The sequence below is a fragment of the Podarcis bocagei genome (genome assembly GCF_964188305.1).
Source record: "Podarcis bocagei genome assembly, chromosome: 14".
Taxonomy (NCBI): domain Eukaryota; kingdom Metazoa; phylum Chordata; class Lepidosauria; order Squamata; family Lacertidae; genus Podarcis; species Podarcis bocagei.
The window spans coordinates 54102495-54130418 of NC_138139.1; the positions used below are offsets into that span (position 1 = coordinate 54102495).

The window sequence follows — 27924 nt, forward strand, 5'->3', positions numbered from 1 at the left end:
TCCTACCTTCAGGAGCACTGTCTCCCTCCCCCACATTAGTCAGTTTAAAGCCCTCCTGATGAGGTTTCTGAGATTTTTGGCAAAAACATTTCTCCCAACCGTTGTGAGGTGCAGCCCATCACTTGCCAGAAGTCCATCTTCAAGAAACTGCAGTCCGTGATCTAAGAATCCAAACCGTTCCTGTTTACACCATTTGCGAAGCCAGCTGTTCACTTCCACTATTTTCCCCTCTCTCCCTGGGCCACGTCGTTCAACTGGGAGGACAGACGAGATGACAATTTGTGCATTTAGTTGCTTCAATTTCCTGCCGAGAGCCTCGTAGTCTCTTTTGATCTTCTGGAGGCTATTGCTTGCAGTGTCATTGGTTCCCACATGAACCAAGAGGAAGGGGAATTTGTCAGTGGGTTTTATGATTCCTTGCAGTCGTTCAGTTACATCTTGGATCTTAGCCCCGGGGAGACAGCACACTTCCCGAGACATCTTGCCAGGCCCACAGATCACTGCTTCTGTTCCCCTCAGTAGGGAATCCCCTATCACCACTACACGCCTCCTCTTGGGTTTGGTCGGGGTTCTTCCGTGAGCTGTCCATTCCAAGGTCACCTGCACATTCCCTGAGGATTGACTTTGCTGCTCGTCTTCATATACCTGATCAACTGTAATGAGGGAGAGATCCTCAAATGGAGTCTGCTCTTCGTCTTCCATGCTAGGGGAGAGGACCTCAAAGCGATTGTGTATTTCTAAACAATCAGAGTGAACCCTGGGCCTCCTACTTCTTTGAGTCACGTTTCTCCATATATCTGGCTCCTGTGTTGGTGAACTATCCTCCTTCTCAGGGGAGTCCCCTGTCTCCTCCTTGGTGGGGACGGTGTGCTCTGTTGCTTCCAAGAAGAGCTCCAGCTCTCTAATTCTTTGGAGCGTAGCTACACGTTCCTCCAGTTGCTGGACTTTGTCTTTTAAGAGGGCAATCAACATGCAATTGCTGCAGGTAAAGCTGCCTGCAACCTTTGGCAAGATGGCAAACATTGTGCAGGAATCGCAGGTGACTGCAGCTGTTCCCTCCCCTTCCATCTTGAGATCGTGTCGTTGGGGGTGGCTACAGAGGTCCTCCATCATAAAAAGCTTGAAGACAGGACAAATAACTTCCCCCACAAAAAAACCTAGGTCTCCCCCAACAAACGTTTGAGACTAGCTCCCCTAAATCTAAAAGATGGGTATAACTGCGCGCGCCGCTAGGCGCGCGCCGCTGCCCTGCAAACTCTGATAAGCTCCTCCCACAGCTAATCCCCTGCCTCAACAGAAACCCTGCCCCCTCTGACCTTTACACAGGGAAAACAGCTAATCAGCCGCAAAGAAACACACACACACAAGAAAACCCTTTTTGCTCCTTCTTCAACTACTGCCCTGCAAACTCTGATAAGCTCCTCCCACAGCTAATCCCCTGCCTCAACAGAAACCCTGCCCCCTCTGACCTTTACACAGGGAAAACAGCTAATCAGCCGCAAAGAAACACACACACACAAGAAAACCCTTTTTGCTCCTTCTTCAACTACTGCCCTGCAAACTCTGATAAGCTCCTCCCACAGCTAATCCCCTGCCTCAACAGAAACCCTGCCCCCTCTGACCTTTACACAGGGAAAACAGCTAATCAGCCGCAAAGAAACACACACACACACACAAGAAAACCCCTTTTGCTCCTTCTTCAACTACTGCCCTGCAAACTCTGATAAGCTCCTCCCACAGCTAATCCCCTGCCTCAACAGAAACCCTGCCCCTCTGACCTTTACACAGGAAAAACAGCTAATCAGCCACAAAGAAACACACACACACAAGAAAACCCTTTTTGCTCCTTCTTCAACTACTGCCCTGCAAACTCTGATAAGCTCCTCCCACAGCTAATCCCCTGCCTCAACAGAAACCCTGCCCCCTCTGACCTTTACACAGGGAAAACAGCTAATCAGCCGCAAAGAAACACACACACACAAGAAAACCCTTTTTGCTCCTTCTTCAACTACTGCCCTGCAAACTCTGATAAGCTCCTCCCACAGCTAATCCCCTGCCTCAACAGAAACCCTGCCCCCTCTGACCTTTACACAGGGAAAACAGCTAATCAGCCGCAAAGAAACACACACACACAAGAAAACCCTTTTTGCTCCTTCTTCAACTACTGCCCTGCAAACTCTGATAAGCTCCTCCCACAGCTAATCCCCTGCCTCAACAGAAACCCTGCCCCCTCTGACCTTTACACAGGGAAAACAGCTAATCAGCCGCAAAGAAACACACACACACAAGAAAACCCTTTTTGCTCCTTCTTCAACTACTGCCCTGCAAACTCTGATAAGCTCCTCCCACAGCTAATCCCCTGCCTCAACAGAAACCCTGCCCCCTCTGACCTTTACACAGGGAAAACAGCTAATCAGCCGCAAAGAAACACACACACACAAGAAAACCCTTTTTGCTCCTTCTTCAACTACTGCCCTGCAAACTCTGATAAGCTCCTCCCACAGCTAATCCCCTGCCTCAACAGAAACCCTGCCCCCTCTGACCTTTACACAGGGAAAACAGCTAATCAGCCGCAAAGAAACACACACACACAAGAAAACCCTTTTTGCTCCTTCTTCAACTACTGCCCTGCAAACTCTGATAAGCTCCTCCCACAGCTAATCCCCTGCCTCAACAGAAACCCTGCCCCCTCTGACCTTTACACAGGGAAAACAGCTAATCAGCCGCAAAGAAACACACACACACAAGAAAACCCTTTTTGCTCCTTCTTCAACTACTGCCCTGCAAACTCTGATAAGCTCCTCCCACAGCTAATCCCCTGCCTCAACAGAAACCCTGCCCCCTCTGACCTTTACACAGGGAAAACAGCTAATCAGCCGCAAAGAAACACACACACACAAGAAAACCCCTTTTGCTCCTTCTTCAACTACTGCCCTGCAAACTCTGATAAGCTCCTCCCACAGCTAATCCCCTGCCTCAACAGAAACCCTGCCCCTCTGACCTTTACACAGGAAAAACAGCTAATCAGCCGCAAAGAAACACACACACACAAGAAAACCCTTTTTGCTCCTTCTTCAACTACTGCCCTGCAAACTCTGATAAGCTCCTCCCACAGCTAATCCCCTGCCTCAACAGAAACCCTGCCCCCTCTGACCTTTACACAGGGAAAACAGCTAATCAGCCGCAAAGAAACACACACACACAAGAAAACCCTTTTTGCTCCTTCTTCAACTACTGCCCTGCAAACTCTGATAAGCTCCTCCCACAGCTAATCCCCTGCCTCAACAGAAACCCTGCCCCCTCTGACCTTTACACAGGGAAAACAGCTAATCAGCCGCAAAGAAACACACACACACAAGAAAACCCTTTTTGCTCCTTCTTCAACTACTGCCCTGCAAACTCTGATAAGCTCCTCCCACAGCTAATCCCCTGCCTCAACAGAAACCCTGCCCCTCTGACCTTTACACAGGAAAAACAGCTAATCAGCCGCAAAGAAACACACACACACAAGAAAACCCTTTTTGCTCCTTCTTCAACTACTGCCCTGCAAACTCTGATAAGCTCCTCCCACAGCTAATCCCCTGCCTCAACAGAAACCCTGCCCCTCTGACCTTTACACAGGAAAAACAGCTAATCAGCCACAAAGAAACACACACACACAAGAAAACCCCTTTTGCTCCTTCTTCAACTACTGCCCTGCAAACTCTGATAAGCTCCTCCCACAGCTAATCCCCTGCCTCAACAGAAACCCTGCCCCCTCTGACCTTTACACAGGGAAAACAGCTAATCAGCCGCAAAAAAACACACACACACAAGAAAACCCCTTTTGCTCCTTCTTCAACTACTGCCCTGCAAACTCTGATAAGCTCCTCCCACAGCTAATCCCCTGCCTCAACAGAAACCCTGCCCCTCTGACCTTTACACAGGAAAAACAGCTAATCAGCCGCAAAGAAACACACACACACAAGAAAACCCTTTTTGCTCCTTCTTCAACTACTGCCCTGCAAACTCTGATAAGCTCCTCCCACAGCTAATCCCCTGCCTCAACAGAAACCCTGCCCCCTCTGACCTTTACACAGGGAAAACAGCTAATCAGCCGCAAAGAAACACACACACACACAAGAAAACCCTTTTTGCTCCTTCTTCAACTACTGCCCTGCAAACTCTGATAAGCTCCTCCCACAGCTAATCCCCTGCCTCAACAGAAACCCTGCCCCCTCTGACCTTTACACAGGGAAAACAGCTAATCAGCCGCAAAGAAACACACACACAAGAAAACCCTTTTTGCTCCTTCTTCAACTACTGCCCTGCAAACTCTGATAAGCTCCTCCCACAGCTAATCCCCTGCCTCAACAGAAACCCTGCCCCCTCTGACCTTTACACAGGGAAAACAGCTAATCAGCCGCAAAGAAACACACACACACAAGAAAACCCTTTTTGCTCCTTCTTCAACTACTGCCCTGCAAACTCTGATAAGCTCCTCCCACAGCTAATCCCCTGCCTCAACAGAAACCCTGCCCCCTCTGACCTTTACACAGGGAAAACAGCTAATCAGCCGCAAAGAAACACACACACACACAAGAAAACCCTTTTTGCTCCTTCTTCAACTACTGCCCTGCAAACTCTGATAAGCTCCTCCCACAGCTAATCCCCTGCCTCAACAGAAACCCTGCCCCCTCTGACCTTTACACAGGGAAAACAGCTAATCAGCCGCAAAGAAACACACACACACACAAGAAAACCCTTTTTGCTCCTTCTTCAACTACTGCCCTGCAAACTCTGATAAGCTCCTCCCACAGCTAATCCCCTGCCTCAACAGAAACCCTGCCCCCTCTGACCTTTACACAGGGAAAACAGCTAATCAGCCGCAAAGAAACACACACACACAAGAAAACCCTTTTTGCTCCTTCTTCAACTACTGCCCTGCAAACTCTGATAAGCTCCTCCCACAGCTAATCCCCTGCCTCAACAGAAACCCTGCCCCCTCTGACCTTTACACAGGGAAAACAGCTAATCAGCCGCAAAGAAACACACACACACAAGAAAACCCCTTTTGCTCCTTCTTCAACTACTGCCCTGCAAACTCTGATAAGCTCCTCCCACAGCTAATCCCCTGCCTCAACAGAAACCCTGCCCCTCTGACCTTTACACAGGAAAAACAGCTAATCAGCCACAAAGAAACACACACACACAAGAAAACCCTTTTTGCTCCTTCTTCAACTACTGCCCTGCAAACTCTGATAAGCTCCTCCCACAGCTAATCCCCTGCCTCAACAGAAACCCTGCCCCCTCTGACCTTTACACAGGGAAAACAGCTAATCAGCCGCAAAGAAACACACACACACAAGAAAACCCTTTTTGCTCCTTCTTCAACTACTGCCCTGCAAACTCTGATAAGCTCCTCCCACAGCTAATCCCCTGCCTCAACAGAAACCCTGCCCCCTCTGACCTTTACACAGGGAAAACAGCTAATCAGCCGCAAAGAAACACACACACACAAGAAAACCCTTTTTGCTCCTTCTTCAACTACTGCCCTGCAAACTCTGATAAGCTCCTCCCACAGCTAATCCCCTGCCTCAACAGAAACCCTGCCCCCTCTGACCTTTACACAGGGAAAACAGCTAATCAGCCGCAAAGAAACACACACACACAAGAAAACCCCTTTTGCTCCTTCTTCAACTACTGCCCTGCAAACTCTGATAAGCTCCTCCCACAGCTAATCCCCTGCCTCAACAGAAACCCTGCCCCTCTGACCTTTACACAGGAAAAACAGCTAATCAGCCACAAAGAAACACACACACACAAGAAAACCCTTTTTGCTCCTTCTTCAACTACTGCCCTGCAAACTCTGATAAGCTCCTCCCACAGCTAATCCCCTGCCTCAACAGAAACCCTGCCCCCTCTGACCTTTACACAGGGAAAACAGCTAATCAGCCGCAAAGAAACACACACACACAAGAAAACCCTTTTTGCTCCTTCTTCAACTACTGCCCTGCAAACTCTGATAAGCTCCTCCCACAGCTAATCCCCTGCCTCAACAGAAACCCTGCCCCCTCTGACCTTTACACAGGGAAAACAGCTAATCAGCCGCAAAGAAACACACACACACAAGAAAACCCCTTTTGCTCCTTCTTCAACTACTGCCCTGCAAACTCTGATAAGCTCCTCCCACAGCTAATCCCCTGCCTCAACAGAAACCCTGCCCCTCTGACCTTTACACAGGAAAAACAGCTAATCAGCCACAAAGAAACACACACACACAAGAAAACCCTTTTTGCTCCTTCTTCAACTACTGCCCTGCAAACTCTTTTACTACAGAACAGCTTTCTCTCACCTGGTGCCCTTCAGAAATGCCAAAGGATTGTGTCATTTGGTTGCCTTTTATCAGGGTACTGATAAAAGTGTCTTATCAAAGTGCCTGGAAGATGGAGCAAGATTGCTTTCTGCTGCTCTGGAGGTGAGCACCCAAACGGATGGATTCAAGTTACAAGAAAGGAAATTCCACCGAAGCCTTAGGGAGAATGTTTTGACTGTAAGAACTGTTTGACAGTGGAACGGTCTCCCTCCAATGGTGGTGGACTCTCCTTCCTTGGAGGCTTTCCCAACAGACATTGGTTTTCTTATATTAGTGATATAAATCGCAGAAAGACCAGGATAAGACTCCAGTCAACACATGCATCTTTACAGAGTGGATATTTAAATGCACCCTGAGCAACACGCGTTATTTGCATCAGGAGGGGGAAATCTCCTGGCTTCTTCTGCAGTCTGCCTCATCTCTGCCTCTTGACCAACCTCCTCTCCAGCCTCCACTTCTGCCTCTGATGCTAAACCACTCTGCCCCAGCCTCTTCCTGCTCACTAAACCCTGTTGCCTCTTCCTTTTCCCCCCAGTCTGCTCCCTGCTCTCCCTCTGAACCCTCGTTCTCTTATCTGAACACATTCCAGTTGGGATTCAGGCCTCATCATGGGATTGAAACTGCCTTGGTCGCAAAGCACCCGAGTCCTGGAAAGAGGCATTCATCACTCTGATACCCAAACTGGATACAGATAAAGCTCAAGTAAAGAATTACCAACCAATTTCTTTGTTGAGTGTGGATATAAAATATTTGCAAATATTTTGGCTACAAGACTGAAGAAAGTTTTGAATAAGCACATACATAAAGATCAATCAGGTTTTTTACCTGAGAACCATATGAAAGATAATATGAGGAATATAGTGGATGTGCTGGAAAGATTAGAGGGGGAAAAGGATACTAAAGCAATTTTAATGTTTATTGATGCAGAGAAAGCCTTTGATAATGTTTCTTGGAGTTTTATGAAACAGAACTTGTGTAATATGGGGGTTGGTCAAAAATTTCTTAATGGTATTAATGCAATTTACTTTGAGCAGAAAGCAAAAATTATAATTAACAATGTGGTCTCAGAAGAAATTAGGACTGAGAAGGGAACCAGGCAAGGGTGCCCACTTCCCCCCCTACTTTTTACTTCTGTCCTAGAGGTGCTGTTGAATATGATAAGGAAAGATGAGGAAGTTAAAGGCATAGTAGTCGGAACTACAGTGGTGCCTCGCAAGACGAAATTAATCCGTTCCGCGAGTATCTTCGTCTAGCGGTTTTTTCGTCTTGCGAAGCAACCCTATTAGCGGATTAGCGGATTAGCGCTATTAGCGGTTTAGCGGCTATTAAAGGCTTAGCGGCTTAGCTGCTAAAAGGCTATTAAAGGCTTAGCGGCTTAGAAAAAGGGGGGGGAGCGAAAAAAAATCTCAAGACTCGCAAGACATTTTCGTCTTGCGAAGCAAGCCCATAGGGAAATTCGTCCTGCGAAGAACATTGAAAAATGGAAAACCCTTTCGTCTAGCGGGTTTTCCGTCTTGCGAGGCATTCATCTTGCGGGGCACCACTGTAAACAATATAAGTTAAAAGCCTTTGCTGATGATTTGGTATTGACTTTACAGGACCCTGAGATCAGTGCAATCAAAGCACTGAAGATAATTCAAGAGTTCGGACAAGTTGCAGGTTTCAAATTGAATAAGAATAAGACCAAAGTTTTTTTTTTTGGGGGGGGAATTAACAATACATGAAAAACTTAATTTAGAGGAAACCACAGGGGTGAAGTTTGTGGAAAAGGTGAAATATCTGGGTGTAAATATGACTGCAAAAAAATTGAATTTGTACAAAGAGGACAATGAAAAGTTATGGAAAGATATCAAAAGAGATTTGGATATCTGGACAAGGTTGAAACTATCTTTGTTGGGCCAAATTTCTGCGATAAAGATGAATGTATTGCCTAAGTTGTTATTTTTGTTCCAAGTACTTCCTATCATTGATAAGCTGAATTGTTTTAAGGAATGGCAAAAGGTATTATCTAAATTTATCTGGCGGGGGGAAATCCCAGAATTAAGTTTAAATTATTAACAGATGTGAAAGAGAGAGGGGGTTTCTCTCTGCCAGATTTAAGGATTTACTTTGAAGCTGCAGCCTTTTGCTGGTTGAAAGAATGATTTTTATTGGAAGATACAGATGTTTTAGATTTGATAATGTATTTGGTTTGAAATGCTTCGTAATAAACTGCTTCCATTCCAAAAACAAAAGTTCAATGCAGATTGGTTCTGCAATCTCCCACAGTGTGTCAATTTGTAAAAAAGATGTAGGTAGTCTCACCCATGTGGTGTGTGTACCCAGACCTGCCCAATGGCATTGTGGGTAGGCCTATACCAAGAATGCAATCACCTCTTTCTCCTTCATTCATCTGGGTTGTGTGCAGGGAGGGAGAGGTATAGATTATTTCTTCAAAGGGGGGGGGGTTCAAATGTGTATCAAGTAACCACTCACTCCCTTATGGACAGCAAGATCTTGAATCAGATGGGAGGGGTACAAATAACAAAATTATTATGATGATTCATTTGATTGAAAACAGCATGTTGAAGATGAACATGAATGATTAGGAATTGAGGGGGGAAACTTCATTTTTGTGCTGCAAATGTGTTGGTGTGTCTGCAGCTAAAGGCTACTGTAGTGTGTTATACTCTGCATAAGGAAGATCGTTCAAAATACAGTTCCAAGGGCTTTCGGTTCCACACTGCCTTAATGGAGGCAGCCTCCATGACAACAGGAGATCATTGGTGAAGGAAAAGTAAGGATGATTCATCTTGGTACCTGACTCTCGCTTCAGCATGGAGGCAGGGAAATGCTGAGTGCAAAAGCACTTCACCTGCCAAAAACCCTCCAACACCGCCGTTAAGAAGCAGACCAAAGTTGCTCCAGAGAAGCGGACACGGAGCAATGGATCCAAATTACAAGAAAGAAGATTCCACCTAAACATTAGGAAGAACTTCCTGACAGTAAGAGCTGTTCGACAGTGGAATTTGCTGCCAAGGAGTGTGGTGGAGTCTCCTACTTTGGAGGTCTTTAAGCAGAGGCTTGACATCCATATGTCAGGAGTGCTCTGATGGTGTTTCCTACTTGGCAGGGGGTTGGACTCGATGGCCCTTGTGGTCTCTTCCAACTCTATGATTCTATGATTCTATGAAAGTACAAGTGCATGCTAGAAGAGATGAGATCACAAACTGTGGAGCAAACCAACTGTAAAGACCTTAAGGTTTGAACTGGAGATAGGACTTCACTCAGTACAAAAGGCAGTGAGGGGAGGACCCTATGGTTTCTTTATTGAAAGTTTTCTTCTCTATATTTACTATTCGGCAACCCTCCTCTGAATATTAGTTTACATTATATTTGTACAAGTGAGGTGGAAGAAATTGGATTATAAATATGGAATATAACAGCAAACAGAACTGTGTGTGTAAAAAAAGGAAAAGGGGAAGGAGGCTCTATTTTGCAAAAGGTTTACGATAGAAACTTAGAGCTGACTCTTCCCCATCCTTTATTATTGAAGTGCAGTTTTTAAAAGCGAGTTTCGTTTCGGTTTGCAAATCAGTTTGATCCTCTGGAACCATTAAAAGTTCTCTTTGGGGAAACTTTGGGAAAACACCCGACGATTTTGCACTTGCTACCGAGGTGACTGAGACACGACCAGGCTTCACTCCTCCTTTTGGGGACCACCTCGTGGCACCATCTTCAGAACTATTGGTTTCTCCGGCACTAAAAAGGCTTTGTTGCTCATCTTAAGGGGAATCTGCAGCAGGGTGAGAATCGAGAGAGCAATCAGCACATCAGTCAACCCATCTTAACATCAAGACCCCAGCAGAAGATCACAGGGGAGTTTCAATGTTTTGGTTTCCCTGGCTTAAATCAAAACATGCAGTATGATGCTTGGGCACTGGTGCCAGACATTGAAACTCCAAGTGTCATGCCCCTTGCCCCTTCCTTTTACACACACACACAGGCACACACCACCCAGCCTCCTCACCGGCGTTTCCTTGCAGACCCGGAAGGAAAAATGCTGCACCAGGATTGCAATTGCCACCTTCATCGTGACGAGAGCAAAGCGCATTCCCAGGCAGTTCCGGGGACCAGCTCCAAAGGGCAGGTATAGGTAGGGATCCACTTGATCCTTGTTCTCTTTGCTGAACCTGGTTGCATTCACAGAGACGAGAGAAATGGAGGCTGGGTAAGGAACCAGAACGGGCAGATCTGATGCCTTGATGGGAGAGGCAAAGGAAGAAGAAGGCAGCAGCTCCGGGCTCACAACAAGGGGACATTGCTCACCACCAGCTGGTTCTCAGTTGCTCGTCCTCAGCTGCATCCACCAGCTGAATCAAGTGGGGACGGTGCTGCGGAGTGTCGCGCAAATGGGGGTCATGAGTGCAGTACCCACTGGTACCACCTATGGTGTCTGTGATGGAAAAGGTCCCCTCCAGAGTCTGTTTGCTCTTCCTCCTCAGACCCTATTAACGCTGAAGAAACCCCTTTCATTATGGCCAGGATGGAGCAAATTCCCCCCCCCCCATGGAATGGGCAGGTAGGGTGGAGGTGTGTCAGGAGGGAGTGAGTGCAGAGCCAGGGAGACACATGGCTGCCAACGCTGCTGCTACTGATGGCAGTGGAGATACTTCTACTTGGCTTGGCGGCTCAGCCACCTTCCAGCTTAGCCAGGACAGCTGGCCAGGCCAAAAGGTGAAGGAGGTGCCAGCCAGCCCCAAAGGTAAGGTTACCAGATGTCCCCGTTTCCCAGGGACAGTCCCCAGATTTACAAATCTGTCCCCTGACAAAATCCTATCATTCCGACTCATTTCAATGAAGTGTCCCCGGATTCACTGAAAAAAATCTGGTAACCATACCCAAAGGCCCGGCCAGGATTCAGTTCGCCTCCCTGTGGCTCTGGAAGGTGGCAGGACCTCAGCCAAGAGAGGGAGCCTGTTATAGGGGTGTCTGGATGCGTCCTTCTCGGGCTTTTGTGCCCGGGGGTCAGGATTGCATGCCAACCCTCAAATTCTAAATAGGGGAGGGCAGTGCCTCCTTTCCCGGCCCCCACGCCTTCTGAACAATAGCCATTCTGTGCCACTTTGTGATGAGAAAGTTGGTTTTGCTGGACAGGTTGGTTCAACAAGTGTTTCTTTTTTCTTTCTTTCCCTGCCAGTAAATGGTTAACGAACAGCAGCCTCTGATTGGCCATGGTTCCAGGAGGAACAGTGGCGTAGCGTGGGTTGTCAGCACCCGGGGCAAGGCAAGTAATTTGCGCCCCCTAACCAGTGGATTTGCGCCCCTAACCCTAACCCCCAGATGTTGCGGCCAGTGCGGCCGGGCCCCCCTGCACCCCCCACGCTACGCCACTCTGCAGCAGTAGCTTCAAAACCCACCTTGCCAGTTCCCAAAGGGCACCATGCACAGCAAAATCCAACGCCTTTCGTTTTTCTCATTTATTTTTATTATTACTATGTATCTTTAAAAGATAAACATTCAGCGTAACAAAGAACTTAAACCGGAAGCCTTTCTTTAGCGCACACACACACACACCCTTAGGGGGATGATCCATCACTCATTTACTCGTGAGCAAGCCCGCCAAACTTGCTGACGAAACCGAAAGCCTCTTAACCCGCTGGCGAGAGGCTTAGCCGGGCCTCGCCCACCCACCGGCTTCCTCTCGGAGGTTTTTGGGGAGCGCAGGGCGTGGCGAGGCCCGGTGGCGCGTTGGGGTGTGGAGGCTGCCCGTGCCGGCCAGGTGTCGGTGGCGGCGTCGGCGCTGCTGCAGCGGCTGCTCCTCCTGCGAGCAGTGAGTGGAGCGCAGCCGCAGCGGCGGCGGGGGGCGCGCGCGCGCTAGGGCGCAAGGCTGGCGGTGGCTGCGGGGAGCCCAGCGGAGGAAGGAACTTGTCCCTTCCCTCTGGACTCGCGCCCCCCCAGATGTTGCGCCCGGTGCGGCCGGCACCCTTGGCACCCCCCACGCTACGCCACTGAGGAGGAAGAGTTTAAAAGGAGAGGATTTGAAGAGAGACAGGGAGTTGAGGTTGGAATTGAGGGTGGAGAGGTTGGGAGATATGTAGGGAGGCAGGTTAGGAGAGATAATAAATAACAAGATGAAAGATTTTTTAAAAAAATAAATAAATTAAAAGATGATCCAAAAAGAACTCGCTTAAGAGAATCAAGTCTTTTTGTCTTAAGACAGTCTTTAAAAGAATATTTCCCCCAATTTTTTTTTAAAAAATAATAATAATTCCAGTAGCACCTTAAAGACCAACTAGGTATAAGCTTTCTAGGAATGAGCTTTTGTGTGTATACACACTTTTTCAGATACTCCGAAGCAGAGGTCGCTTCAGCCTTATAACTGTTGGTGGGTGTCAAGGATGGCAGTTGGTTCCACAGGGAAGGGCAAAAGATTTCTAAAGGGATAGATGACCAAAATTAGTTTTAGCATGTATAATGGGACATGAATCCAATATTCAGACCAGGTCTCAACATAGTTTTTAGTTTGGTAATGAGTTGTAATTCAGCAGCTTCTCTTTCAAGTGTATTTCTGAAACTCTTTTGCAATAAGACAGCTATTTTAAGATCTTGTACAGAATGTCCTCGGAGACTGAAGTGTTCTCCTACTGGTTTCTCTGTTTTATGGTTTCTAGGTAGGAGACAGGTTGAGGTAAAAGGAGTGAAGGGGAGAAAGAGTTGGTTCCAAACAAAAAGAAGAAAGAACATCCACTCTGAGCGTATTGTGAAGGACAAAGTGTGGTGTCCTGTAGGAGGAATAGACCAGAATTTTACTGGGAGGCAGAGATTGAGGCAGGAGAAGGAGGAGCTGGAAAGGAACAGCCTCTTTGGGACTCAATCCAGTCCGGAGGGGAGAGATTCTTCTGAGGAAAAGAAGGAACTCCCAGACCCAGTGAAGGGATGGCGTGTGAAGATCCCTTTGGTCTATTACTTAAAGTTCCTCAGGAGCAGGATTGTTCAAGGGGGTGGGTAGCTGAAAGAATGTATCACCTTATAAAGGAACCAACCTGCAGGCGTGTACAAAGTCCATTTCGGGGACCTAATCCAGCCCCTGTGGTAGTTTATTTCCTGGGGTAAAAATAACCTCAACAAATTCAATCCTTAAAAAAAGCTCAACAGCTTCAACCCTTTGCTCGGCTCTCATGGCCCTTCACTTCATCAAATCTGGCCCTCTTTGAAAAAAGTTTGGACACCACTGCGTATAACGCAACCAAAACCAACTGAGCATGAGTTAAAGTGAAATAGCATTGCATTCCTGAAGTAACCTAAGCTTTTTTCACTTGTGTTATATACTAAAGGTGAAGGTACCCCTGCCTGTACGGGCCAGTCGTGTCCGACTCTGGGGTTGCGCGCTCATCTCGCTCGAGAGGCCGGGGGCCAGCGCTGTCTGAAGACACTTCCGGGTCACGTGGCCAGCGTGACAAAGCTGCTCTGGCGAGCCAGCGCAGCACACGGAAACGCCGTTTACCTTTCCGCTATAAAGCGGTACCTATTTACAGTGGTGCCTCGCAAGACGAAAAGAATCCGTTCTGTGATTCTCTTCGTCTAGCGGTTTTTTCGTCTTGCGAAGCAAGCCCATTGACGGATTAGCGGATTAGCGCTATTAGCGGCTTTTAGCGGCTTTTAGCGGCTTATCGGCTTATCGGATCAGCTGATAAGCGGCTTAGTGGCTTAGAAAAAGGGGGGGAGGAAAAAAACCAGCAGGAACTCGCAAGACATTTTCGTCTTGCGAAGCAAGCCCACAGGAGATTCGTTTTGCGAAGCACCTCCAAAACGGAAAACTCTTTTGTCTAGCGAGTTTTCCGTCTTGCGAGGCATTCGTCTTGCGGGGCACCACTGTATCTACTTGCACCCGGGGGTGCTTTCGAACTGCTAGGTTGGCAAACGCTGGGACTGAGGAACGGGAGCTCACCCCGTCGCGGGGATTCGAACCGCCAACCTGTTTATTTAAAGAAAACTATCCTGAGACTCACAATGGTCCCCCATAGGATAATCTGGGTTAGAATTTTAAGGGGGGGAAACCTTTGGGTAAATGGTTGCTCAGTGGGGTGGGGGCAAATTATCTGAATGAGAACGGCCCAACAGCTTGAGAGGAAAAAGTGCTGTTTCGCCCGTAGCATATTACTTGGTGGCAGCACCATGATATGAAGTTAAAACCCACACAGAAACGTACCCAGAGACACAGAACAACCAGTTTAATAAAGGACTGAAGTTCTTTTATTAAAAGAAGGAAAATTTCCTGTCAGAAAATGACCAGCAAGCGCCAAGCGAAAGAGACCCAGGGATGACCCAGTGCAGGGAGCTACTGCATCTGAGGAAAATCATAGTACTGAGTTAGAAATGACGAGGTTAAGGTTAGAATTGGCTAAAGCTGTTCCGAAGTGGGGAGGGGGGCGGGGACACCTTCTGAAGGCGGGCAGGGGGCGAAAGTCTTTGTCCCCCCTGCCTGCCTTCCCAGGGGCTTTTAAATCGCCCCGGACAGCGGAGAAGTCCTCCGCTGTCCCGGGGTTTTTTAAAATGCTGGGGGTGGGAAGAAAAGCCCTTGTCCCCCCCCCAGCCTTCAGAAGAGGTCCGGGGGCAGACTGTCCCCGGACCTGGTCCGAAGGCGGTTTCCCTAGGAACACATTAATTGATTTTCAATGCATTCCTATGGGAAACCGTGCATCGCAAGATGAAAAAACCGCAAGACGAAGAGACTTGCGGAACGAATTAATTTCGTCTTGCGAGGCACCACTGTACTCAGATCTAAGAGAAGATGAAACCTCTGGCTACCTCACATTTAAAGGGAGAGTGAAAGTGATGTCTGTTTTATTTTCACCTCCAGCCAGGCATCTGCAAAATGCTGGTATCCTGGCTGGCTTTGTGATGTTTGTATATGCCTTCATCACAGTTGAATTCTATTACAGTTTAATTGCTATGTTTCTATGTCTTGAGTCCCTGTCTAGAAAAAATGTGGGATATAAATAAATGTAATAAAATGGTGGTGGTGATGATGTCAGCAGTCCAGCTGAGGCTGAAATCAGGAGCAGCTGGTGATCTACTAGTGGTTGGGTAGATCTTGCACTCATGTCATTCGAACACGTGGCCTTTCATCAGGTGCACAACGCTTTTGGGGGGTTGGGGTTGGGAGGGTTACCTTTCAGGTCTGAATTCGTCTGGTTCCGGCCAGTGTTCGGGATCCCGGTGAAGCGTGTAAGGCGGGATAATCACACTCATGCCTTTCAAGATAGTGACCCCATTGATTTCAACATCTTTCTTGCAGGTCCTTTGCAGCCGTCCTCCAAGAGGATACAGCCTTTGCGTTTCGCTCAGGATCATGTCAAGATATTCCAGTTGCATGATGGCATCGTACGTGAGAGGAGCCTTTGGGGGGATTCAAGGGGGGAGATGAATTGTAACCAGTGAGACCCTAAACCAAGCTCACACAGAGACCTTCAGAAGGAAAGATCTTAGTTGAGGTGGCCTTGTTCTGAGATTTCTGTCCATGAATGTGAAAACCTCCGTGGGTTGCATTCAACAGCTGCACAGGTGGAATGCAACTTACGCAACTGATCTGTTTCTCTCTCCACTGCCCCAATCTAACATGGCTCAGGTGCTAAGATCCTCAGGTGAGCCCCTTCTCTTGGCCCCATCAAAATCAGAAGCCCAACTGGCAATGACTCAAGAGAGACAGGGCCTTTTCGGTGGCTGCTCTGAGATTGCACTATTCCCTCCCAAGAGAGGATAGACTGGCTCCCTCTCTGTCATCCCTCTGCCAGCAGGCTAAGACCTTCCAGTTCAAACAGGCCTTTGAAATCTAAGGTCCAGGTGATGCTGACCACTGGGCTGATGTCAGGGCAAACTGGATTTTAACTGCTGGTACTAAATTGTGTTTTGATGTATTTTCGCTTTAGTTTCTAACAGATTCATTTTTATTACTCCTCTGTCCCTGTCCCCCAAATTAGATAAATCATTCTCCTGTAACTCCCCCACCCCACCCATAAAACCTTCTCCATTGGGACCGGCCTCACCTTTGCAACCCACACATTCTTACCTTGTTGGGCAGGATGGTATCTATCTCATCTTGAAGCTTCTGCTGGACATCTGGGTGAGTGGCCAAGAGGTAGGCCGCATAACCCAGGGAGTTGCTGGTGGGTTCGTATCCAGCAAAGACAAAGATGAAGGACTGGGCCAGGATTTCAATGTCAGTCAAACCTGCAAACAAGCAGAAGTGAGAGAGTTCAAGTGAAAACAAGTACAGCCTGTAGTCTGGCAGGGAACATGATCCGTGCAGGTAACATGCATTGCAAGGCAAGGGGTTGCTGGAGGTATAAATGACTATCAGATTTTGAAAAGCTGGTCTCACAAGATCAAGTTCATGAGTTTTGTTGAATTAATTAAACTAAACCCTTTTAATGTGATTTTTCAATCAATGTGCAATCAAATGTTGCTGTTTTGAATTTTATTGTGTCATTGTCTTCCTTAGGGTGTTGTGCAAATCACTATTTGGATAGTAATGCTTTTGAGAGGGGAGGAGGTACTGAGAATGAGTTTGTGGAATCAAGCGGGGGGGGGCAGGAAAAAAATGGGAATTACTTCTGGGAACAGTCCTGCAGGCAACTTAAATAAGGTGGAAAGTGATATTCTGAGGCCTTTACCACTGAGTGTAATGACAAGGGAGAGTAGGGCCTTTTAGGTTGTGGCTCTCTTTCTGTGCAAAACTCTCCCCTGCAAGGTGTGCCAAGCGCCTTCACTGACCTCTTTTTAGCACCAGGAAAGGCTTCCCCCTGGCTTTTGATAGACTGAAATGATGCTTTGCTGCTACTGGTCTGCTGCCCAAGCTTCCTATGGCTGTTTATGGGACCTGCTTTGTTCTGTTTTGTGCTATAATATATTTATATTTAAAATATGCTGTGAGTCACTGAAAGATCAAACCTATCCATTTTTAAGGAAATCAGCCCTGAGTGCTCACTAGAAGGACAGATCCTGAAGCTGAGGCTCCAATACTTTGGCCACCTCCCTGGAAAAGACCCTGATGTTGGGAAAGATGGAGGGCACAAGGAGAAGGGGAGACAGAGGACGAGATGGTTGGACAGTGTTCTCGAAGCTACTAACATGAGTGTGACTAAACTGGGGGAGGCAGTGGAAGACAGGAGTGCCTGGCGTGCTCTGGTCCAGGGGGTCACGAAGAGTCGGACATGACTAAACAACAACAACAAAGTCACTTGGAGACCTTTGAGTTACAAGAGACTGAAAAGTCATTATCATCAACAACATACGTAGTGTTAGAAGACTGTGTGGGGTTGGTTTAGAATCGTGTCTGTGGGTGCAGTCTTGTTTCTGGCATCCTTCTGTCTTGAGAGACGATAGAGTGTGCCTCTGGGGGGGAAGTCAAATCACTGTATTTGCAGGACTGAAGTGACCCCTCCAGTACCCCAATCCTGGGCAGTGTGTCTGGAGGTCCTGGGCTGCCCAGAAGACAAGAACCCCCCTCTTGGCCTTGCTGATATCCAAAGGAAAGCAGAGCAAGACATTTGGCACCAGCTTGGCTGCAGGACTTGCTGGAAGAAGGCGTACAAGGAGCCATCCAATTGTCTTAGGGATTCCGCTCTGAATTTCTGTAGGGTTTACTCCTCAGCCTTTTCTTCTCCCAAAGATATCCCACCAAAGTTTAGGATCAGAGTTTTCCCACTCCTAGATGGGCTGCCTTCCCAGGTGGACGAGACCCATTTGCCCCTCACTTCCCTCTACAGCAAATGCAGAAACTGTCTTTGGACACACTATTGGTCTCTTCCGCTCAATCTGCTGGAGCCTGTCTTCAACTACCAGACTTTTAGAAGACATCTGAAGGCAGGCCTGTTTAGGGAAGCTTTTAATGTTTGGCAGACTATTGTATTTTAATATTTTGTTGGAAGCCGCCCAGAGTGGCTGGGGAAACCCAGCCAGATGGGCGGGGTATAAATAATAGCTTTATTATTATTATTATTATTATTATTATTATTATTATTATTATTCAGGTGCAAGTGAAGTTCCTAAATCATCGAGGATTTGGGCAATTTCAACTCCTCAGGAAAGACAACTCGGGAACATGATCTGTGTAGGTAACATTCATTGCACTGCATTTTTCAAACTGGGATAGGCAATTTCAAGTCTTCAGGAAATACAACTTCCCTTCAGTTCAGTTAAATTGTGTGGCATTACCTTTATAGGAGTGGTTCAAGCCATTGCTCTGGTGGTCTGTCTTGGCACTTTGGGAGTCAATCATCAGCTGCAGGAAATCCACCCGGCCCTAACCAGAAAACAAATAAACCAGTGGAGGAAATGTGCGGCAGAGAGACTCCCATGGGGGCCACTGGGCCGAGATGGTTTGAAGCCCCTGGTTTTTTAAAGGGCTAACTACAGCCATGGGAACTGACCCCCTTTGCCCTTGAGGACATTGGCCATGTGATCATTTCACTGTACTTAGGCACAACCGGACATACTGAGGGGGTAAAAGAGTCAAGATATTAGGCTGTTTTGTGGAGCAAAAAGCAGTGAAGCAGCACAGAGAAAAGTTGACACCTGGGGGATTTTTCAGTGAAAAATCACACCCACACACAAAATGAAAGCCCTTTTCCATGTCAAAGATATTCACCCCCAAATTACGGCACAATTCTTACCTTTTGCCCTTCTTTCTTCCGCGTTTCCTTCATTTTTTCGAAGGACCTTGAAAAGAAGCTTAAAGCTTCTGCGTTGAATAAATTCACATTCATTAATTTGAGAAGAGGAGTCAAGAATGGGAACATGGCTGCAAGAGACAGAAATCGTACGGTGAACAGGAATTAACCTTCCTGGGGCAAAGCATCAGACTGAGGACTAACAGGTAAGTTACACCCTCTATTGAGAATGTGGGGCTGTCCTAACCCTACCTGGCCAACTCCCCTGGCAACGTCCCCCACAGCTGGGATAGGTTAGTTGTCGATGCTAGGCGGGAACCTCCAGGTATCCAGCTGGGGGTGAGGGGGGGCAAAGCCAGTTCTTAGAATAATCCTCACAATATTTTAGATCCAAGTGCAGTCTAGAGAGAAATCATATTTTGGAAAGGCCATCATGGCTCAATGGTTGACCCACATTCGGTCCTCTTGACCAGGCTGGGCTGGGAATGGCCCCTGTCAGAAACCCTGGAGGACCTAGTAGAAAAATCTGTAGAAAATTCTGTGCTTGATGGACCAGTTATTATGTTTCCATAATAACCAGACTGCAAACTTCCACTGGGCCATCAGAAATCAGAAGCCAACTTACCTATCAAAACGAAGCGTGGATCAAAAGATCCAAACTTGGTCACCTTCTTGATCTCCCTGACAAAAGGATCTGCAGGGTTGTTCATAGAGTCAATGTTCACACCAAACGAAGTGCTGGTGACGACATCCATGCTGTAGGCTCCAAAGACGCTGGGGAGGGAACAGAGCAGCCAAATCAGGCTCTCAGTATACAGTGATACCTCGGCTTACATACGCTTCAGGTTACAGACTCCGCTAACCCAGAAATATTACCTCAGGTTAAGAACTTTGCTTCAGGGTGAGAACAGAAATCGTGCTCCGGCAGCACGGCAGCAGCAGGAGGCCCCATTAGCTAAAGTGGTGCTTCAGGTTAAGAACAGTTTCAGGTTGAGAACGGACCTCTGGAACAAATTAAGTACTTAACCCGAGGTACCACTGTACTTAGGATTTTCCATAGGCCTGTTTCTGGCCACCCAATGTGATCTGGATTCGCCTCAAAGGCAGCCCACATTGTATGCTATGCTATTTTGGACTGAGGCCTTTCCTGGCTCAAACCACTTACTCCTTCATAACCACAAATTCATTCTTTTCCACTTTCTTCTGAACGTTTTGTATCAAAACCTCCCCGTAGTGTTTGATGATGGGAAACATCTGAAATACAAATCAATGAACTGAGATGTAAACACCTATGGGCAATTTCAGACTAAACAGTTTGAATGGTGCTTGAACTGTACAGCCCATATTTACCAGTGGAAGTACTTAATATTAATATCTTTTTTCCTTTTTTTACCTCCTTGAGCTTCCCACTGGTGAAGGTTGGAGAGAGAATAGTGCGAATCCTCTTCCATTGTTCGTCCTTTGCCAGTGAGACGGCAGACTTCAAGATCCCAACTAAATCTATATCCTAGAGGAAGCAAAACAGTTTGGAACCAATGAGTGGCAAAGTCAGGTTTTGAACTCATGACAGATGTGGAACCAATAATATCCAACAGGGAATTGTAAACGGAATAAACATGGAGGGCAGTGATGGCTGGGTGGCAAAGTTCACACTTGACTTTTGGAGAGGGATTAATCTGCCCTCCCCATTACCCCAGTTTGGTGCCAATGGAGGGACGTGTAGAAACTCTCCTACTTCCATGATACTATTGTATACTTAAGAAGTGAATGCTTACCCGGCGGTTGGTGAAAGTGGTATAACACTCTTTCACGAGGACAGCTTTTATAATAGCCGGATCCAGCGTAGCTAACATAGGCTTTCGGCCCTCGTAAATCCTGGATTAAGAGTAAAGAATGGTATGTTTTTGAGATCCCAAAGAGATCCAGTTGCAGATGTAGCATTTTCCTGCCCCAGAACATTTCCTCCTTGGGATCAAGCAATGGGATTTGGGCTAACATGAGAAATACAAGCAGGTCATAAAAGGTCACTTACCCCCAGGTCCTCCCATATTTCTGAAAGCACTCATAATCAAAGTTGATAAACCCCTGTGGAAAGACATTTAAGAAAGTTAAGAACGGCCTTTCTGAACCGGATTAAGGCTCATTTTGAGGAGCACCTCTGATCCCAAGAGGGGGGAGCAGAAAGGGGCCTCAGGAAACCTCTTGAGCAGGGCAAGAATGTCACCAGACACTCACCTTACGATAGGACCAGATATTTCCAAAGAAAGGCAACGGCGATGGACCTGGAATGCCCAGTTTCTTGAAGACTCCATATGGCCAAAATCCATATCTGTTTATTTTGTAAAACGAGAGAGAGAGAGAGAGAGAGAGAGAGAGAGAGAGAGAGAGAGAGAGAGAGAGAGATGCAAATCTGTCAGCAGAGCATGGAAGCCTGTCCAGGGTTCAGAGGGGAAACCTGGCAGGTTGATGCACCTGTGTGTGGGCTCCTCCTGTTAAAAAATCCCACAAGGAACTGACTTGGGCACCACAGGGCAAAAAAATTGGCACGCATGAGTTTGATTAACTTTGTTGTTACATTAAGAGTCATTTTAACCTTTTTAACCACTGGGTTTGTTTTTTTCTTAAAAATGTTTAGGAGTACTCTGACTAACTTTGTTGTGACATTAAGAATCTTTTTAACCAGTGGGGGTTGTTTTCCCTTAAAAATGTTTAGGGGTACTCTCATTCTGACTCAAGAAAACCACCATTTTATAGTTCAAATCAGGAAAAATAAATACAGTAAATGGGCAAAAGTACAAAGATGCACAAAATGTTTAGGGGAATATGTACCCCTGCATACCCCCCCTCCCAGAAAAAAGCACTGTTTTTACAATGAGCAAAGTCATTCTGCAATTAAAGTTGCCACAAAACAAGGCAGGGATTTGTGGGCCCCACCTCACTAAGCTTTAAATAGGGCAGAAAGCAACTGGCCTGCACAGCTCCTTCAATGAAATCACCCACCAATTCCTAGAGATCAACTTGCTGCACACCCTGCTCTGCATATATACAATAATAAACAGGCTCCAAAGTTCACCAGCTGATTTCTCCCCTGCAAATCCAGCTCTTTCCTTCCCTGTTCTGTTTGTCTTTAGCAAACACCCTTGGTTTTTTGCTGTACTTTAAAAGGAACATTATTTTTATATTTGCATGTGTGAGTGTTGAGTTATATGCGAAAAGATGAAAATGTCAAGCTCAGCATCTCACCTTCCCCTCACAACCTGAAGGCATAGCTGAGATCAGAATAAAAACAGGAGAGTTCATAAGCCCTGGAGCAGAAAGAGTCCAATCGTTGCTGCTGTCCAGTGCTGTTTTTCTAGAAAAAAAGATGATGGAACTCACCAGGAACCTTCTCTTAGGTGCCCACCTGACAGGTGCCAGAACCCACCGAGAGGTGGCAGGACTGAGTTCCTGGGAGTTCCCCCTGGGAAAAAGCCCTGCTGCTGTCAATATAAAGGCAAGTGTTAGCACAGCCGCATAATACGAAATGTGACAGGTACACTTTGTCCTGCAGTCTTTGTTCTTGGGCAGAATAAAGAGCCACTAGTCTGCTTTAAAAGTCGTTCAGGGTGGGGGGGATGCTGGTTGCCCTCACAAATTGTTTGGGTCCATTTTCCACAAAGTGCCATCTCCCAAATTATGTGATACCATTTTCGGTACATTGGTACCTTTTGCTTCTTTTCAATCTCCGGCTATCAATATTCTTGCTGCTGTTAAAGATCGTGAGAACCAGACATTGACCTTGAACAAGAATGTGCCCAGAAGAAGCCTTAGTGATTGCTTTTTGCAAGACAAGCGCTTTATTGGAACAGCTACATGAGAAGATGGATTTGATGACTGTTGCAGTTAATAATTTTGGACAAACAGTGAATACCTATATAGAAACCACTCAGGAACTGACCCAGGAATCTGCTTTGACAGAGCAAGTTGTGCAGAAGACAAAGGAGGAGGTTGCTGTTGAACCTCAAGAAATACATGTGGAGAGAGCCGAGGCTTTGCAGGAACATAAGCTATTGTTTTTGATGACCGAACCTGGAGAAAGTCAGATTTGGAGAGATGGAGTCTCATTTGGATTGGAGATGGGAAATTGGATAGATCCCCCTGTGCAGGGCTGTTCTGGCTTCTGGGATCTGGTTTTGCGCCAGGGAGAGTCTGGAGTTGTGGGGGCCTTTAACTTTGGAGGGACTTTGAAACATGCCTTGAAATATCTTTTGGATTTTAGTGCTGACTATGGAGAATGGGCCGACCTGTCGAGAAGGGATAAAGACATTGTTAGGTTGGAGTCTCCCCGAGATCTACTCTTCAGCGATAAAGGAAGGAAACTAAGAACAAGATCAGCAGAAGACAAAGTAAGGTGCAGGTATAAATATGAAGAAGACCTGCAGAAGGGACATGGAAAAGAGTTAAGAGCCTCAGATAGAAGATCACCAGGTTGATGGACTAAATGGAATGGATAGAAAGGACTGAAAGAATCCGAGACCAGGAAGAAGAGACGGTTGAAGATTGGAAGAAAGTTTAAAAATTCATTTAGAGAAATATTGTAAAATTAATGAGTATTAGAAAAAATGTTGAAATGAAACTATTTGGCTTTAGTAGAAATGCTATAAGGAGTTATGTACAAATAAGTTTTAAGCTTTAGGGCTTTTTATGGCAAGATAAGGTTAAAATAAATTAAGATAAATTATAGAACAAAAATTGAGAAAGATGGAAAGGATTTGCTGAAATAGCTAATTGAACAAGAATACAAAAAAGGGAGGTGTGAGGAGGTTGATGATACAAGTAAATGAAAGGTAGAGATATAGAGATATTGGATGTGTGTTTTTTAAAATGTTTTTGCTTTTCTTGTTGTTTTGTTGTATTTTTTTTGTTTTTTTCCTCTTAATTTTTGATGTATTGTGAACTTTTTACTGTTTCTTTCTTCTTTTTTCTGTAACTATTAAACTTTTAATAAATATCTTTTTTTAAAAAACAAACAAAAAATATTTTATTAATAAATCAAAGATAAAGAGCAAAAGAAATACTGTCACAGGAAGTTGAAAGCAGCAGAAGCAGATATTCTTTTTTTAAAAAAAAATTAACTGTGGGATACAATTAAATCAGAAACAGAAAGCAAACACACAAATACACACATGCTGAGTTCTATTCATTTTGGGTTGCTGGTCCTCCTGAGAGCAGACTCATAGAAACTAAAGGACGTGACTTAGATCTATTAATACCAGAGGATCTACTCTGACTGAAAGTTGGTTGGATACAACACAGAGAGCCCAACAACAGAGTAATTACATTCTGGGTAGCAAAGAGCTGGGTAGCAAAAGCTCATCCCATCCCCCGCCCTCTGTAATGGCTATAGTATTCAATTAGATTGCTATAATGTTCTTTACATGGCTGTGTCCATGAAAGCAGTTTAGAAAATTCCATCAGCCCAATGATAGCCAGAAGTGTTTTGTTGATGGCCAACTGATCAATCCACATGAGGCCAACCTTTCATCAATCTCCAGAGTTGTCACCTTCTTACCTAGTTTTAAGCTTTAAAGGCCTCGCAGTCCTGGGCTAGATAGAGTGGGTTAAGAATTGGCTGCTTCTGCCCAAGAACTTTGTCCTGTGTCTCCATTCCTTCTCCCTGTCCCTCAGCTGCTGAGCCATTGGGATGTGAGTTCAAAATAAAAGGCTTCTGGCATCATGGTTGGCACCCAGAAGATGGAAGCCCTTCCAAGGACCACTATTAGGTGCATGCCAAAGACAATATGCTGTGCTTCTAGAGCTGCTTCTACAACCCAACCATATGCAAGCTTCCTTGGAAGTAAATATCCTAGCAGTTCAGAGGCTGCCATCTCTTATGGCTTTCAGAAGAAGAAGCAGATTTAAAACGCCCCCATTTCTTTTTCACAATTAGAAAACGGCCAAAGAAACGAGAAGAGAATGATACATACAGCATGAAAAGGACCAGAAGGGCAATGAGAAGGAACCATGTCTCAGTGGAGAAGCTTCGAAGGAGATCCATCTTGTTAGCTCTTGATGGCTCTCTGCCTCTGGCTTTGATTGAGGATTTCTTCTCTATATTTGTTCAGGGCTGGAGCTCAAACAGCAAAAACAAAAATTTCACAATAGCTTTTGCTATCCATTCAACTTTGCTCTAATGACTGGCTGCCTCAGATCAAGTTTGCTTTGTTTGTTGTGAAAAGAGGGCAGGTGAGTTCTGCTTTCACAGAAGAGGCAAGGACTGAGAGAGGGTGTGTTGCCTTGGCTGCCTTCTTATGTAAAAACATCTCCTGCCACGCGCTCCAGGAGATGCATGATGTCATCTTCTGATTCCTTTTACTACAGAACAGCTTTCGCTCACCTGGTGCCCTTCAGATCTCTGAAAAGCGAAGGGGCTGTATCATTTGGCCGCCTTTTATGGGGTACAGTTGCCTTATCAAAGTGCCTGGAAGATGGAGCAAGATTGCTTTCTGCTGCTCTGGAGGTGAGCACCCAAACGGATGGATTCAAGTTACAAGAAAGGAAATTCCTTCGAAACCTTAGGGAGAATGTTTTGACTGTAAGAACTGTTTGACAGTGGAACAGTCTCCCTCCAAAGGTGGTGGACTCTCCTTCCTTGGAGGCTTTCCCAACATAGGTTGCATAACTATAGCGTGGATATTTAAATGCACCCTGAACAACATGTGTTATTTGCAACAGGCGGGAGAAATCCCCTGGCTTCTTCAGCAGTCTGCTTTACCTCTGCCTCTTGGTCCACCTCCTCTCCAGCCTCTGCGTCTGCCTCCCCTTCTGGACTGCTCTCTGCCACAGCCTCTTCCTGCTCACTAAGCCCTGCTGCCTCTTCAGCTTCTGACACCTCCTCCTCCCATTCAGCGCCCTCCTCTCCCTCTGACTACTCGTCTTCATGCCACCACCAATCCCCTGGCTCTGAGCTTCCTTCCCTGGGGGTTTCCTTGGGGTCTCCCCAGCTGGTGCCTCCCCCCCCTCCTCTGCATCCAGCCAGTCCATGACATCATGGCATGTTATTCTGGGACCAATGGAGGATACTAGTTGTTTTTCCTTTATAGCCAACAGACAATCTAGCTCTCCATTTGAAATGCTTCGTAATAAACTGCTTCCGTTCCAAAAACAAAAGTTCAATGCAGATTGGTTCTGCAATCCCCCACAGTGTGTCAATTTGAAAAAAAGAGATGTAGGTAGTGTGTACCCAGACCTGCCCAATGGCATTGTGGGTAGGCCTATACCAAGAATGCAATCACCGCAGGGAGGGAGAGGTGTGGATTATTTCTTCAAGGAGTGGTTTCAAATGTGTATCAATAACCATATTGAATCAGATGGGAGGGGTACAAATAATAAAATTATTATGATGATTTAATAGCTTGAGAGCAGCATGTTGAAGACGACCATGAACGATTCTGAATTGAGAAAAAACTACATTTTTGTGCTACAAATGGGTTTGTGTGCCTGCAGCTAAAGGCTACCGTAGTACGTTATACTCTGCAAAAGGGAGATCGTTCAAAATACATTTCCAAAGTTGTATCCTGGGAACAAGTGCTGTGGTCATATTACACAGGTGTTTTTCCAATGGCAACTACTTCTGAGTTGTTTCCAGGATGACTTCATCACACTGCAAGGCGTCATGAAGGGCAATATGCAAATTTAATAAATAAAATAAGTAAACTAAATCTTGGCAAACCTGGATAGAATGAAAGCATTTTAGTTTTTCCTGTACAGAACACATCTTTTAATGTTACTTTCACAAAGATACACATTTTTGCTTGAATTCTTCACTGACAATGCACTAATGACACCCATTAGGGAGGGATGATCACCACCATGTCCTTCAGGATAGTCACCCCATTGATTTCTACATCTTTCTTGCAGGTCCTTTCAATCCATCCTCCAATGGGATACAGCCTTTGCGTTTCACTCAGGACCATGTCAAGATATTCCAGTTGCATGATGTCATCGTATGTGAGAGGAGCCTTTGGGGTGATTCAAGGGGGAAGGTTAGCTGTAACCGGTGGGACCCTGAACCAGCCTGACACAGAGACCTTCAGAGGGAAAGATCTCACTTGAGGTGGCCTTGTTCTGAGATTTCTGTCCATGAATGTGAAAATCTCCGTGGGTTGCATTCAACAGCTGCACAGGCAGAAGGCAGCTTACGTGTCAAGGACACTTGCCAGACAAGGAATGCACACAGCAGAGACTTAACTCTTTATTGTCAAAGGTAACACAGTTTCTTCCAAAGCTCTGGATACGCACACATTCCCATCTAGAATCTGTGGGATATAATCCACTGAGAGCAGTCAAGTACAACATTCCTTGTTTTCCTAGAGTGGACATGCAAGGGGATGTTTGGTCCAGCCAGTCAGAACTTCCCGTTCCTCCTGGCCTGCAGCACCTTTACTTGCATGTGACTAGTGGGTGGGCGTGTAAAAGGAAAAGGCAAGCTGCCACTCTCTTTCTTTTCCATCTTCCTTTCATCCTGTAAACTGCTGGACTGCTAGCCTGCAGTTACTAGGTAAATCTCCTTATGGGGTAAACCTGTTTGTATATGTTTGGAACTGTAACCCTAAAGCCTTCCTTCAGGGATCACACCGTGCTCTGTCTGAGTGTAAGTAAACTTTCTTATTGTTACTTATGAATAAGACTGTGGTGTCTTTATTCTTTTAGGAGGGATTCAAGGGGTCTTACCAGGAAAATATTAGAACACCTTTCAATCTGGACAAACCAGCTTGAATTGCGTATTGCCTTAAGAAACTCATACGACAAGTTTTCTGCTGTGTGAGAAGGGGGATGTGAAACTCTGCTAAGTAAAGGAACTTGCTGGTGCAAGTTAGGAAGGATATTAATAAACAAGAAAGCCTCTCCTGCCACCCTGAACATTCCCATAGAATC

The 27924-nt window shown here is 46.1% G+C and overlaps 1 protein-coding gene and 2 long non-coding RNA genes across 3 annotated transcripts in view; 2 read left to right on the top strand and 1 right to left on the bottom strand.

Annotated features, from left to right (window-relative positions):
• LOC308573146 overlaps positions 1 to 27924 on the top strand; it is a 201984-nt gene that overhangs the window by 614 nt on the left and 173446 nt on the right. The window lies entirely within an intron of this gene.
• Positions 9638 to 25104, bottom strand: LOC308572973 (cytochrome P450 3A9-like). The gene is made up of 13 exons (XM_081169582.1): positions 24975 to 25104; positions 21244 to 21337; positions 21041 to 21093; positions 20784 to 20883; positions 20402 to 20515; positions 20174 to 20262; positions 19634 to 19782; positions 19012 to 19139; positions 18554 to 18641; positions 16407 to 16567; positions 15510 to 15736; positions 10365 to 10527; positions 9638 to 10130 (listed from the first exon to the last, which is right to left on the bottom strand). Exons 1-13 carry the CDS (start codon positions 25043 to 25045, stop codon positions 10035 to 10037), a joined length of 1533 nt encoding a protein of 510 aa, XP_081025708.1. The 5' UTR covers positions 25046 to 25104; the 3' UTR covers positions 9638 to 10034.
• On the top strand, positions 25259 to 27674 carry LOC308573114. Its single transcript, XR_014001927.1, has 2 exons — positions 25259 to 25507; positions 26908 to 27674. It is a non-coding gene; the product is annotated as an uncharacterized lncRNA (long non-coding RNA).